The sequence below is a fragment of the Alligator sinensis genome, unplaced genomic scaffold (genome assembly GCF_000455745.1).
Source record: "Alligator sinensis unplaced genomic scaffold, ASM45574v1 scaffold397_1, whole genome shotgun sequence".
In the NCBI taxonomy this organism is placed as follows: domain Eukaryota; kingdom Metazoa; phylum Chordata; order Crocodylia; family Alligatoridae; genus Alligator; species Alligator sinensis.
Window position 1 is genome coordinate 423,340 of NW_005842610.1, and position 15,541 is coordinate 438,880.

At 39.1% G+C, this 15,541-nt stretch overlaps 1 protein-coding gene across 4 annotated transcripts in view; it reads right to left on the minus strand.

Moving 5' to 3' along the window:
• RDX (radixin) overlaps positions 1-15,541 on the minus strand; it is a 65,054-nt gene that overhangs the window by 14,096 nt on the left and 35,417 nt on the right. For 3 of the 4 annotated variants that reach the window (XM_006033147.3, XM_025214887.1, XM_006033148.3), the window contains 5 exons: positions 12,696-12,791; positions 11,101-11,375; positions 4,815-4,898; positions 3,849-3,995; positions 2,179-2,275 (listed from right to left, as the gene is read on the minus strand). In XM_006033147.3, coding sequence (XP_006033209.1) covers positions 2,179-2,275; positions 3,849-3,995; positions 4,815-4,898; positions 11,101-11,375; positions 12,696-12,791 — 699 coding nt within the window. The remainder of the gene's footprint in view (positions 1-2,178; positions 2,276-3,848; positions 3,996-4,814; positions 4,899-11,100; positions 11,376-12,695; positions 12,792-15,541) is intronic. The other variant, XM_025214888.1, reaches the window with a different exon arrangement.

Here is a 15,541-nt window from a genome sequence, read left to right on the forward strand (position 1 = left end):
TTCTGCCACCTCTCAGCCTCCCCTGCTCCTACTACCTTTTCCCTGTGACTTTCTGCTGCCTTTCTCTGTTTTCCTGTTGCCTTGCCACCTGCTGCTTTTCCTGTGATTCTCTGCTGTCCCTCTCTCTGTTTTCAGGCTTCCCCCGCACCTTCTGTAATCCTCCCCCCTCCCCCCCCTTGCAGCTTCCCAGCTCCCCTTAGCTGTCCTGCAGTTTTCTTCTCCAGCTTCCAGTACCTACTGCCTTTTCCCTGTGACTTTCTGCTACCTTTCTCTGCTTTCCTGCTGCCCTGCCGTCTGCTGCTTTTCCTGCGATTTTCTGCTGTTTTCAGGCTTCCCCGGCACCTTCTGTAGTCATCCCCGCCCCCCCCCGCAGCTTTCCAGCTCCTCTTAGCTGTCCTGCAGTTTTCTCCAGCAGCTGGAGCCTTTCTCCAGCTCCCACCACCTACTGCCGCTCCCTGCAACTGCTCTAGCTGCCCCAGAGCCCTCCTCTGGCTCCCCACATCCAGAGCCCCTCTTTAACACCCACACTTTCCCTTAGTCCCATTTTTCCCTCTCCCTACCTACCTTTTCAGCTCCCCCATAGCTCTGGCTCCAGTCTGGCATTGCTTACCTGTTCTGCAGGCTTTGGGCGTTGTCTTTTAATCAATTAAGATCAATTAACCTAAAGTTATCCTCGAGCCTCAGTTCTTCAGCCCAGGCCCCTGTAGTCTACCGGTTCTAATCCCAGTCCTGGTAACTTTAACTCTCTACACTTCTACTTTCTTACCTTAACCTTTCCCCAGGTATCCCAAGTACACCAAGCACATACATACATACACACACATCACAACACCCAATTTAGGAACTCACCTGTGTGTATGTGTAGGTGGGTGGTATGTGTGCGAATTAGTGAATACACATATATACACATATATAGATATCATTGTGTGTGTGTGTGTGTGTGTGTGTGTGGGGTATATAAATTAGTAATTCACGCATGTGTATTAGATGTGCAGGTGTTGGTAACTGGTAACTGATTCTGTCTAAATTTGGTGTGTGTAGCGTGTATGGGCTTAAACTGGTAATAGGTGCGCATGAACCTAGGCTAGTTGTTTTGAACGTGGGTGTATCTGAGTTGCTAGTGTGTGTGTGTGCGTGTGTGTGTGTGTGCGTGTGTGTGTGTGTGCGTGTTCACGCATGTGTATTAGATGTGCAGGTGTTGGTAACTGGTAACTGATTCTGTCTAAATTTGGTGTGTGTAGCGTGTATGGGCTTAAACTGGTAATAGGTGCGCATGAACCTAGGCTAGTTGTTTTGAACGTGGGTGTATCTGAGTTGCTAGTGTGTGTGTGTGCGTGTGTGTGTGTGTGCGTGTGTGTGTGTGTGCGTGTGTGTGTGTGTGCGTGTGTGTGTGTGTGCGTGTGTGTGTGTGTGTATATATATATATATGGTATTGTGCGCATGATATACGAATTAGTGATCTGTGTGTCTAGGTATGCATGTGCCTACGCTGGTATGAATGTGTATGTGCCTGAGCTGGTAGAATATGTGTATGCACCTAATTGATTTGTGTGTGTTTGTATACGTGCAATTGTACACCACGCCCTCCTGTCTAACAGCACAATACTGAGATCCTGAGTGTTGGCCTGACCCCTCAGGGCAACATTTTAATACACCAATAATGTGTGTCTAGGTTTACAAGACTATGTTTATTCTTACAGGAACTGAAATTCTTCCTTTGGTCAATCCAAAAGCAGCTATCTATAGGTTATTAATTGGAAGAGCCATTCAAGAACAGGCTTGGACTCTTCAAGGTAGGGCATATGCACAAATAATTTATTTGGTCTTCCAAAATGGTTGAAACTCATTGATGCATTTGAATTTACTGGCTAACACATGAAGGGTTTGGGGGTTTCTTTTTTTTTTGACCCAATCTACAATTCAAAAGGAAGATGTTGCAGTAGTGGGCAGCAAAAAAGTAAGAAAACATATTTTTTCCCTGTATAGTTTAAAATGAACATTTATATTTGATCATCTGTTATTTTGCCACTAAATAGTCAATGTAAGGTAAAGAAAGCCTCAGAGCCAATTAAAATTAGCAGGAAAGAATTCCACACTCATGCAAGTGCCACAATAGCATAAATGTATACTTAAATTCCACAAAGAAAAAAATAACCCACAGACTCAGTCTTTACTCACAGGGGCCTTTTTGTCAATTGGCTTTATGACAAACTTTTTGTCATTAAATGAGATGTTTCTGATTTCACTCCAAGGAAAACCAATCTTGGGTGTCAACCTTCGAAAAGAAAAAATTAATTCTTAATATTTAATAAGAGGCATGAAGGGTGCATTTTCCAACAAATATCAAAACAGATCGATTATGCCATTTTCTTGGTTCCATTTTTAATATTAAAGTGATTTTTTTGGAAAAAGCTTCAGGGAATGATAGTTAATGAGATAATTTACCAAATGATTTATTATTATACAATTAGTCCTACAAGCTGGTATGGTGCTGATAGTCAGCTGCGATGCATCAGGAGAGGGTGTTACAAGCTTCAAACTTTGACACACAGTATTCATAATATATTCAAGTAATGAACATCATAATTTGTTGACCCTTACTTTAAGCATATCCTTCATTTAAGAGGACAAACAATTTCTCAAAAGAAATGCTCACTCCAAAGCATGTCTTCATTATAACAAACACTGAAATTTAACCAAAAGTAAGTTAGAGAAGATGGTTTAAAAGTTGCATGAGAATTGCATGCTGCTACAATCCTATCATTCAGTTTGAAATTTTATCTCCTACATGAGATTATTTAAATGATCTAATCAATTATACTAATACCAGAAATAGGTATACATATTTAAATTATTTCAACCATGGTGTTTCTCAGTTGGACTAAAAGTATTTTCCACTTGCATCATCTCAGTTACAAGCATTAGAAGTTAAAAACTGCAAATGTGCTTAGACAATGAGACATGCTTCATCAGATCATCAGAAAGGAGGCCTTTTATTTGAACACTCTAAATGATTTTTCTTTTGCCTCTTCAGAGCTATATTGCTATCTAATGACAATTCATATTTGCCAAAGATACTCTCAGGGAGTATGTTTACCAGGGGAGGCAGTTAATTTGAAAATAATGGGTATCAGCTATCTAATGCTCGACTCACTATGTTTCATTTCAAGTCATCCTGAATCTGCTGTTACTATCACACGATATTTAAGATCTAGAAAGCATATATAATAAGCAGCTCTTGAAGTGTTTGGAAAGAAAAAGTAGAATAACTCTGTTCTTTTGCTTTTAGATGCTTATTTTGCAAGTTTTTAACTTTTCCTTCTTCAAGGAATGGGCAAACAGAAAGCATTCCTAAATTCCTAAACAGAAAAAGATGTTTTAATCTATTAGTTTTCCTCGATGAAAAAAAATTACACTTTTGATGGACAGGACAGCTTTTGATGTTCTCATTGCTCTACTTCTAACTGCGGTTATTACAAGTAAAATGCTTCCTATTTAAGGAGTTGTTTCATCTATGCTATAAGAATATCTGACTGTCTGTGTTCTCATTTCCAGTGAAATTAAGATCCTAAGAGTATGGAAAGCAAGAAAGCAACAATACAAGGAAAAGTTTAAAAGTCATTAAAACTTCTGGATATGAAATACACATTTGAAATCTACAAGGCAATTCCTACTACAACCAGAGTAGTTCTTTTGTTCCACTCTTTCTGTCTTTTTATTTAAATTGTAGTTGTCTTAGGATGAAAATCGTCCCTTACTACATATAGGTACAGTGTGTCCTATATATAGACCCCAACTTCAGCAAGGGCTCCTGCACAGGAGAAAAATATAAAATGTTAACAACTTACTTGTCGTCATGCTCATAAATATTCAGACCCAAAGCATCAACACCTAGCCACAATTCAGTTCCCTTTTTATTCTTTATTTCAAAATAGTTAACTCCATACATTTCCAAATCTTGTGCAATCTTGAGGTACTCCATCATAGAATCTTCCCTGAGGAGAGAAGATAGTATAATTAAAAGACAAAAAATGAGCTAGACAGAGAAGCGGGGAAACTAAAGATTGCTTAAGTTTTGCATTTCAAATTAATTTCATTTAAATCTTCTGGAGGGTTTGTAAGCACTGTGGAGACATCTATTCAGATATTTATACAGTTCTTATCACCTTCATATCCACGGTCCTCATAGGGTCCCTGTAGATGTGTGGGGACACTGCTCCAACACGCTGTAATTACAGCATGTCCGAGCAGACTTGATTAATGGGGTACACTGGAGCGTGCTAACTGGCATGCTCCAACAGCCTCTACATCTTATGTATTTAGCATCCCTGTACTTCAAAATGGCAGCAGGGGCACTTTAACTAGAGCAAGCTTTAGTTAAAAGTGCTCCTGCCATTTTGAAGCAGGGGATGCTGAATACACGAGATGCTGTGGGCACTTCCATTAGAGCAGTTCTTTGAGTTGCTCTAATTGAAGCACCCCTCCTCCCCCATCTGCAGAGCATGTGTAAAGATGCCCATGATGATTAAATTTTATCCTCACCCATGATTGTGAGCTAGGGAAATATTATAGCCAGATGGGAAATTTGCACGCCAGGGAAATAACAGCTTTGCCCAAGGTCCCACAGGAAGTGTACGGATGTATTCAGAACTGAACCCCAGTCTCTGGCACCCTGCTCCTGTACTCTCTTCACTAAACCATCCTTCTTAACCTGTGTTTAGATGGGGGTGAAAAAGAGGAGTTTTAAAACAAAAAATCAAACTAATTTCAAATAAAGAAACCTTATCTTGGAAGAATTATTCCTAAATAGTTACCTCAACATCCCCCTATGTTCTTCATGCCAGTTCTGTATTCTTTCCTCCCACTGCTCTTTGGTCAGTTTGTGTTGTTCCAAGACCCTGTCAGTTAAACAAAGCCAAACAAAAGGATGGAATGAAATAGACCAGCAATCTGATCCCTTAAATACACAAAGATATCAGTTCAAGTACATGCACACACCTCCCCAAACACTAAGTCTTTCCACACACGCACACAATCTATGTATCGACAAATATGCCCAAACCTACATGGTTCCATTTAATTTTAGAACTATAGCACTATGATATCCCATTTTATTTTCTTAGTATTAATATCTTTTTAGAAGAAAACTTTAAAAAAAAACAGTACCATCATGACAAGCAGTTTTTAAACTTCAGTAAAGTTAATTCATGTCAGATGACAACCATGGACAAGTACTTCTTAAAACTTACCAGCATAGCACAGTAACAGAAGTTGAGTGCCTGAGCAATACTTTTATAAAGAAAAAGTCATTTTGTGCCTTCTTAAAACCAAGCAAAGGAGAGTTTTATGTTTTCATTCCTAATATGCAACTTTTTAAGCATTCCTGGTGTCTGGTCAGAAAAGAAAATGCATCGAGTATCGTCTTACTGAAAAGATCGGCTTAACTGAATTTACTGCCCTCACTCTGCTGACAAAAAGGTTTTTATTACTCCTCCTCCCCACCCACTCTCTCCTATTTCTAGCACTAGATAACTTTGGGCCACTGAATTGTATGAGGCAGAATAGAATACATCAACAAAAAAATGATGAATACAATCTGACTTTGGAATCATGCAGGTAGATGAATTAACACCACAAACTTCAGATGCCTGTTACCAAATGCCTGTGTAGGCTTAAATTACAAATTAAATATTTTAGCTATATCTCAAAAACAACACATTACAATTCTCACAGTATGACCACCTTTTAAAAGGCTATGAGTAGCAAGTACTCAAAAACTATGTGAGTAGCAAGTTCATAAGAGCTTTAATCTTGGACAAAAAGTTCTACTTACTGAATATTAGATAAAGGTGTTGACAGTAGAATATTTAAAATCTTTAGGTAAGCTTGTGAGTGAGGCTTCTAGGATCCAAACAGACCAGTGCACTGTTCAAGTACATACATAAGATGTTGTCTGCCCCAAAGAGCTTACAATTTAAACAACAGATCTCATACCAAGCATAGGTTTAACCAGCATCATTATAGCTGCAAGACATTATGTTGTAAGTCCTTTATTTTTCTATGCTTGCCTCATCACAAGACTTCCACCTTTAAGTTTGAAGTTTTCCAGCAAAGGGGTCTCTTCCCAAAGACAAATGATAAAAAATAAAATGAAAGGACTAGATTTTTCTAAACTTAGCAAAAATTGAAAGCAACCTTTTCTTGCTTGGAAAAACTGATTCAGCTGCTTAGAGTATTTCAAGACTCCATTCTGGATTGGACGTATTGTGCATGCAACTAAGCATGCATTTTTCAATAGTACTAGCCCAACATTTCTACATTCTACCTCTTCACCTCTACCACAGACCCACACCCTTCTTATTTATTCCTTTGCAAAACAAAGTGGAGGGGCAGAGATAGTGGTGTTTCTCTTAGCACCTCACAGTTACCTAAAGTCAGGCTGATCTCCCATAGCACCTCCTGGGAGATCAGCTTGACTCAACAGCAATCTTTTCAATGAACTGAAAATCAAAAAGGAATTTTACAAAAACGGGAAACTTGATCATGTTACCAGGGAAGAGGGATGAGAGTATTGTATGGGCAAGGAGGGAGGAAAAGCAGGAAAGCCAAAGCATGACTGGAAGTGCAGCTGGCAAGGGAGTTGAAAAAATAATAATAAAAGGGATTCTACAAGTATGTCAAGAAATAAGGAGAAGACCAACGGAAGCGCAAGGCCCCTTTGCTGAATGCAGAAGGCAATCTAGTTTTGGATAATGCTGAGAAGGCTGAAAATTTAATGCCTTTTTTACTTTAGCCTTCAAGAATAAGGTCAGCTACCAGATGACAAGTGGAGTTGGCAGCCCTGATAGGATAAGGGATAAGCAGCTTAGACTAATGGAAGAACAGGTTAGGGACTACTTAGAGAAACTAGATGCCTTCCAGTAGGCAGGGCAAGACAGGATACATCTGAGAGCAGTGGTGCCTGAACTGCTTAACAAGCAGACCAGATGAGCAGTGCCAGGTCTATCTGCAGGCAAAATGTGTGTGTGCATGTGTGTGTGTGTGCGCGCAAGAGTGCATATGCAGGAGTCTAGAGAATTACAGGCCAGTCAGTTAAACCTCAGTACCTGGAAAGATCATGAAGCAGGTCCTCAAGAATATATTTTCAAATACCCAAAGGAGAACATGGCAATTAGAAACAGCCAGCATGCATTCACCAAGAACAAGTCATGTCCAATCAACTTGATTTTCTGCTGCAACAAGGTGACAGGCTGCATGGATGGGGAAGGAGTGGATGTGATATAACTTGACTTTAGAAGGCTTTTGACAGTCTCCCACAACATTCTCATTAATAAGCTATGGAAATAAAAAACTAGATGAAAGCACCAGAAGTACAACCAGATACATAACTGGTTGGATCATGTTCAATAACTAGTCATGAATGGCTGAGTGTCTTGCTCTGAGGAAGTGTAACTGGGGCTCTTCAGGAGACTGTCCTGGGTCCAGTACTGTTAACATCTTCACTAATGATTTGGAAGATGGGATTGAGTGCATACTTAGAAAATTTGCAGATAACACCAAATTAGGTGGAGTTGCAGGCACTCTGGAGGTCAAAGAATCCAGAGTGACCTCGGTAAACTGGAAAAAATAGCGCACAATCAATCAGATGACATTCAAGATGGACAAGTGCTAAGTCCTGCACTTGGGACAGAATACCTGTGTGCGCAGATACAGCCTGAGGAATGACTGGCTAGGCTATAGTGCTGCACAGAAGGACCTGGGGGTACAGTAGACCTTAAGCTGAATGTGAACCAGTATTAGGGGAGCCCTGCTGTCTATGGCTATCAGCAAAGATTATAGCCCTCCCCCTGGACCCACTGCCACCACTGGACACTCTGTCCCTGGACACCATTGCCCAGATGCTCGTGGAGACAGCCCCTGTGCCCCACAGTTCAGATCCAGCCCAGGGCTTCAGGTGAGTTTGACACCTTTGCCATTGGGGAATAAGAGCAATGGCCTCCAACTCTATCACAAAAGTTTTAGGTTATAGATTAGGAAACACTTCCTCACTATAAAATGGAAATTCAGCACTGGGATATGTTGTGGAATTCATAGATTCATAGATGTAGGTTCGGAAGGGACCTTGTAGATCATCAAGTCCAACCCCCGATCTCCATCCTAGAAATTTTCAAGAGTAGGCTAGACAGACACTTGACTGACATAGTTTAGTCAGGGGTGATCTTGCTTTGAGCAAAGCACTGAACTAGACCTTCTGATGTCCCATCCAGTCCTATGATATTAATGTTTCTACCATCTTTTTCATGTTCAGGAGATACAGTGGACCCAAATTCATCATGGTCATCTGCAACAAGCCAATAATTTGGTTTCTATAATCTCTCATATGAACCCATGAGCTATAATCTGTAAAATGCCTATGATTTGACTGGTATATCACTAGTATTACAATAAAACTTCAGTCTTCTCACTTCAGGTTCAGCCTGTTAGCCTCAAAGGCTGGATTATGAAACAATTTAATTGCCATTATTTTAAAACTTTTTTTGTGTTAGCAATGAAGATTAGTTCAAATGGGACTGATAATTCAAAGCCAGGTAAGAAAAGAGCACAAACAATTTCTAATTTAAAAACAGAACTAAAGACACCAAACAAAAATTATTAACAAATTCACATAATGTAGCATTTAAGGTATACTTTTCTAATAGGAAAAATCAGATTGGTATAATAATAGTATTCTATCTTATCTATAATATTGATAGTCTTAACTTTATTAATAAAAACAGAATATTCAGGGGATCTAGACACTTTCTTTACATACTGAAAATTTCAATTTCAAATACTTACAGAAATACCATCAACACAAAAGTTATATTCCTGTCTTAACCTTTTTCAACCTATTGTCGTAACAAGCCCAAACCTAGGAGATTGGCAAAACAAAAATTTAACTACTCTTTCCTGTTTATTTTGTGTTTCTCAACACATTTCATATGGTCGTTTTCACCTTCTCCTCTCTATAGGAAAAAATTAAGGAATCTGTAACTTTATTAACATATGCAATCCTGTTAACATTTATGAGACTACTCACGTAAGTAAAGTTGAGGGGCTTAAGTGTTTGTAGAATCAAAGTTTTCTTAACGTTGCAGGTCTTTTAGACAGGGACAGGAAAAAAAATTAAGATATAGGCAAGGGGGGTTGCAAAAATATATGGATTACAAAAATATGGAGCAACTAGAAGGCAAGTGTGATTGCAAAAATATGGAGTAACTGTGAAGCAAGTGTAGTTCTTGATATCACTGTAAATTCCTTTTAAAAAATTGATTGCTATATTTACTCAAATCCAAGATGATCCCCCCCAACATCAGGAAAAGAAAGCCTTATCTTAGATTTGACTACTGGCTTGGGACAGGCAGTGGCTCAGCTCTGGCTTCAGCCCCAAGTTTATGGCGAAACCCTCAGCTGAGCCAATTCTGGCCCCAGGCCAGGGTGGCTGATTTGGCAGGGGAGGGGGCTCATGGAAGGAGAACACAGGGGAGTCCACACAGTCAGGGAAGCCGGGTGGGGAAGCACATTGTGGACATCCATATGTGGTTTGTGGGGAGCACAGGGCCCACCTTTCTCAAGCCTGTCCCCCATCTGGCCGCTTTCCAGCTGCTCTAGCATCAACCCCTCTTAGCCCTGACCTGGCCAGGTCTGGAGCTGTTTCCCATGCTTCACCCTGGCCAGGCTGGGATGGAGCCGGGCTGAGTCCACTGCCACCCCTGACTATTCTGGAGACAGAGAAGAGCTGCAGTGGAAGTTAAGCAGCAGGAAGGCCACATGTGCAGGGACAAGCACAGGGCAGAGGGAAGGCAGGCAAAGGCAGGAGAGTAAGCAGCACACCCTGGGCAGCAGGATAGGCTCAGGAGGGCAGGGGGCAGGGTCTGGCCCCTTGCCCCCACCACAACAACGAGGGCACAAATTTAAAGATGACTGCCCAATGATTAGATTCTATACATGGAAAATTATAAATAAATTAATAGTTTTCCATGTACAGAATCTAACTGGGCTGTCATCTTTAAATTCGAAGTCATCTTGGATTTGGGTAAATACAGATTTCAAATGTACTACGTTCTTTAAATGAATTTCTCAGTCTCATTTCTAGTATATCAACCTAGATATTAAATAAAATGTCACTAGTATGTCGTTATTTACTAAAAGAATTTTCCTGTTATTTGTTTCAAAATCTCATTGCATCTAATTTACACTGATCAAATAACCAAGTAAACATTTACTTAATGATTTAAGTAGGTACAGAAGTATGTCCCACCTGCCCTAACAAAATACACTAATAGAACTGTGTGTTATGATTACAGGTACTCATTCTCTAATACTCTGTGCATTGTCAAGATGCACCAGAAAACATGATGCTATCAGCAACTTCAAAAACAGTACTGCTACCAAGTTCTTAGCACGCTTTAAGTTTTTAGGTGGGATACCTACAGGGGGGGGAACATTTTTTTTTAGAATAATACTCTTTCTATTTGTGTATGCTTTGTTAATTCTTTTAAGTTATACATATTTGTAAATTTTAAGATGGTATCTTCCCACACTCCTCCCCCCACCCCCCCAAAAGAGGAAGGCTGCTTCAAGAACTGAAGGAAAAATATTGGTATTGAGGATTCCACATTAACTTGCTAATTGAATGGTTCCTATATTTAATTTAGCAGATGATATGTTTCCAGAAGAGAGCAAAGAATATTAAACCATGCATATTAGCTCAGAATAAGAGACCATACACCCCAGAGGTATTACCTCATTGGAACAAAAGCAGCCACTTGACTGAATCTGTGCAATTATCAAAGAACGTAGCTAATGAGGCATTCAAATGCAGTTCTCAAGAGAATCACAACTGGGATGCCTCTTCTTCACTACTCAAAGTCCAAGTTAGGAGAAAAGTAGGAGATCCTAACTTTTAGCCAACACATACACTCTCCAGAAAAGTGCAACTAGCATGTACTGCTTTCAAGATAAACTGACATTTGGAATTTAAAAACCTAAAAAAAGTGTGTTACCAGCAAGTTAAAGTAGCATCTACAAAACAGCAGCAGTAGTTTCACTCCCACTTACCGCTGGGGAAGAAGTCTGTCATTGGCCAAGTAGCCTAGCTTATGAATCTCCTTATTGTAATCACCATACTTTGCTTGGACGGCATAAGAAGCCAGTAGAACTGCAGTTTCAGGTGGACAGTAGATTTCATCATTTAGAATAGCCTCTTTCACTTGCAGAAAGAACAGTCTCTGAGTTATTTCTTGAATTAACTCCTCAGATACATCCTCCGGAAAAAACTTGGCCCTGAACTTGAATTGGAGAGGATTTTCTTTCCTTACATCTTGCTGTGTTACCTGGATTGGAGAAAAGTACACGTGAAAGTGAAGTAAGCAATAGTTTGTTATTTATTTTAGCAGCAAGAAATTCACTAGCTACTACACACTGTAATCCAACTCCCCCTGGCAAGCATACTGTAAAAATGACTTGCAATTCACAGGGCACTGAATAATTTACATCGAATTAGCAAACATGACAGCTCTGAAAGGCAATTTAAAGGTCTCATTTAAAAGCTTATTGTAGACTTGTGTTAATTTTTATCTACTACAATGAAGATCTGAAAACACGATTCTTATGATGTATATCAAATATAAAAAGAATAAGTTACTGAAAGTAATTCACCTGATGTCACTGGGATTTCAAAAACCGTTTCTTAGCAAGAATTGTGGCATGCTCAGTCTTAAATATCTGGAATAAAATTAAACTTTAAAACTTTGGCTTACCACTATAAATAAGGGAGCCTAAAATTCTTTGTTCATCACTCCATCTTTTGCTAGAAGGTGATGAACTTATTGCATTAACTGTGCCATATCTTTCTACACCAAATTTATTTTATTAATTAGAATTTTGCCTAGCATTTTACCAGAAATCTGTATTTTTGTGTAGCTGCCCAGGCAATTTGGCCTATTTAAATTTTCAACACTAAATATTACCGAGATAAAGCTATTAAACAATAGAAAAGGAGAAAAATTAGATGGAAAAAACCCTTTAACATCAAGTACTGTAGCAATCCACAATAAGTGTTAAGAAAAAAAGTGAAAGAGATCCTGATCTTGCAATCATATCAGTGCACACTTAATTTTATGTTATTGGGAATATTCCCAGTGAGCTCATTCAATGAGTTCCAAGGGACTATTTGTAAAGCACAGTCAAGCAGGTGCTTTAAATATTGGAAACAAGCTGGATTTCTCCAGACCAACTTTGTGTTTTAAAATATTCTGATTTATATTTGCTTTATTGTTATATGGAATCTAACAAACTATCTAAACAGCAGAAAACTATACATCAAAAGATGAGTGCATCATATATTTGAGGCTGCAGGTCTGTTGCACCCATGATTTCTGTGACCTAGGGTTTTTCCATTAAGGTGAAAGGAGATGAAGGGCAAAATATGCTGCTACAACTCTGCAATATGATTCTGCTTGTTTATAGTTAAATCCATTTAACCTGCACATATACCCCACTGTACCAGTCTGTAACATAAAGCAGCAATTTACCCAAATTTCAGATGGACACAACTATAATATACCAATATTACAGTAAGTCTACTGAATTTGTTGCAAGTCTGCAAACAAACAACTTAAAATTGAAATTGTTTGAACATAAGAATACCTAACCTTTTTATTCAGCTTCAGCCACGTTGAATAGCCTTTGCTGTCCACATACTGCAGCCCAAAAAACCAAACTTCACGGAGTCCAACTGTTTTCACCACCTAAAAATAAATGAATTGTTATGTCAACAAAATCAGGTCACCAACTGGAATTGGGTGGGTTGAGTCCACATACATTCAGTATTAAATGCCACATAAAACAAGGTTTTGTGAACGTGTCATAAAATGCCATACATGATGCATAACTCTCAAATCAAGAATGAATAGCTGACAGTAATCATTGCAGCCTCTTCCTCCAAGTTATATAGTGTTTTTTCTTTAAAATACCACCAGTCAGAACAACATGAAATGTCTCCTCTGATCAGGATGCAAAGATGTTTGCAGATGGAAAAAAAGGAATCACAAGACAAGACCATGTAAACCAAGCATCTTGTTTCTTTTCGTACAAGACTATGAAAACATAGGAAAAGGAAACCAGGATAAAGATGTGGGGGAAGATGACAACGAACATAATTACTGGTAAGTAATCCTTTGTTTAATGTCTCCTCTTTCCCCATCCTATAGCAAGAGAAGACAAGCAGCATTATTTCTGGTGGAAGTGAGCTCAGGCCAACATCTAAGGCACTGCCTTTGTGATCACTTAAGATAGTGATGCCCCAGCCAAAAACCACAGAAAGCAAGATGTCATCTTTTCATTAAGACAAAAGAATCATCTCAACCCTTAGATATTAAATAATGCAATGATACCATTATCTACAGACACACACAGTTAGGATGTATTATTTTATGAAATGTTTAAAGTATCAGAAACTACAGAACAAAGTTAAATTCCATATGCAAGGTTAGGTGAGCAAAACAAAGGGAAACTAAATAAGTTAATTATCTTAAACTGAGAAATAGCAGAAAAAGTAACAATGGTTTGGAAGGCTGTCCCATTGTAAAAAGGGATGATGCGAGTTTCTATGAATGGATTTAAAATGTTGTTACATAAAGATGCATATGCCTGTCTACTCCCACAAGATTGTATTGTCTCATCTGTCAAGAACTGTTCAAGTGGATTGCTTATTCATGAACAGGACTCTTTATACACCCCATGGCTAAAAGCAAAAGTTTGGAAAGCTTTGAGATGTAGTGTGGCTCAGTAAATACAATAAAAGTCTCCTATATTAAGTATCTGTATTCCAGACCTAATTTGTACAACCTTTCAACTGGTTATCAGAAAATGCTTAAGGTACTCTGAATATTTCAGAATTATTAACATCAGTTAGCAAAAGACACAAGTCCAAATACTTGCTCTCTTGGTTTCTATTTACTTGTCTCTTGTCCAAAGGTCAGACCCAGGTGGGGAAGATGAGACTATGCCTGTCTTGCATCAGGCAAAGGGATGGGATCACCAGCTGAGTCAAGAAAGTTGTTGAAGGAACCTGCTCTGACATACTCTACACCAGCAGTTTCCAACGCAGTGCCCATGGGTGCCATGGCGCCCCCCCCCCCGAGGTTTATTCAGGTGCCTATGCACATTTTCACAATCAGTAAAAATCATTATTCCAACAAAAAATGTTGTCATGCTGGCACCCACCGCTTTTTCTTTTAAATTTGAATGTGTCCTTGGGCACATAAATGTTGGGAACCCCTGCTCTACACTATGATGGCTAATTAGATCCATCAATTATGAATATGGCCAAAGTGGTAATGTTGTAACACCATGACCATTACATGAGGCTAAAAGGTTAATGCAATATACTGGTACAGAGTTAACCTTGAAAGCCAACTGGGCAACAATTACTATAAGGACGTGCATCTTCCTCTGTTTGGTAGTGATAGCCACACTGTTCAAAACCATGATGTTTGTTTAGCAGCACAATTTAGGTACTGAAGTTGCCCTATGAAGCTACACTTCTGGATGAAATATTTTCTCTTCCTGTAAAGGCATGGCAGTTGAGATCTGCCAAGACATTCAAGCTAATTATTTTCAATTTAAATATCTAGAAACTAACTGTAGGAACTACCAGAAGGTGTGAAAGCCACCAAACACATGGAGTTTGGTTAAGAACATGGTACAGTATGTGGTGAAGAGAGGTTTTGCATCTGTACCTTAGTCCCCCTATTCAAGAAAACTACTGGATGGACACTGGAGAAGACTTCCTGGAGTAGGTAGTTATCCCCCAAAATTGCCTAGCTAGAGATAGCATAGACTGGCAAGAGAGAAGTCACAGCTGTCTTCTTATGCCAGAGGATGGTATCATTTTTACTTGGGGTTGATATTGGCAACTCACCCATTCATCTTAGGGAGCAGGCAGGATGGCTGCCCTGTCCCCAAAAATTCTCTGCCCTGCAACACTTGTGAGTAATTGAAGAGACTGTTTTAGATCATTTTTAATTCCTTTTTTCCTTTCTTCTAGAAGTCTTGTTTCCCTGTTTCTCCAATCAGGAACTGGAAGAAAAAAAGAGCATGAATGCTGAAGTATTACTCCACAGTTCCAGTACGGAATGGCAAAGACTAGAGAGGAAGCAGTGCTTGGTTAATATACACGATATAAATGACAGTCTTTAATCTACTCTCTGCTTACAGGGTGAAGATGTACCACTCTTAGTACTGACTTGGTTATCAGAGGAGACAAATCATGCAATTCACATTTAAAACAGATGGCAAATGAGATTTCGGCCCTTCCAAAAAATCAGGCCAGACTTTATGTTGCTAAAGTAATTCCCTCTGTGAAGGTCTATACTAGCATAGCGCTATACAACAACTCTTTATTATATCATTATTATAAAAAACTATTTTAAAAAGGACTTGTCATTAGCCATATATTGGAATCGCATCACATGTCTGCAATTGTGCCATTTTCCCT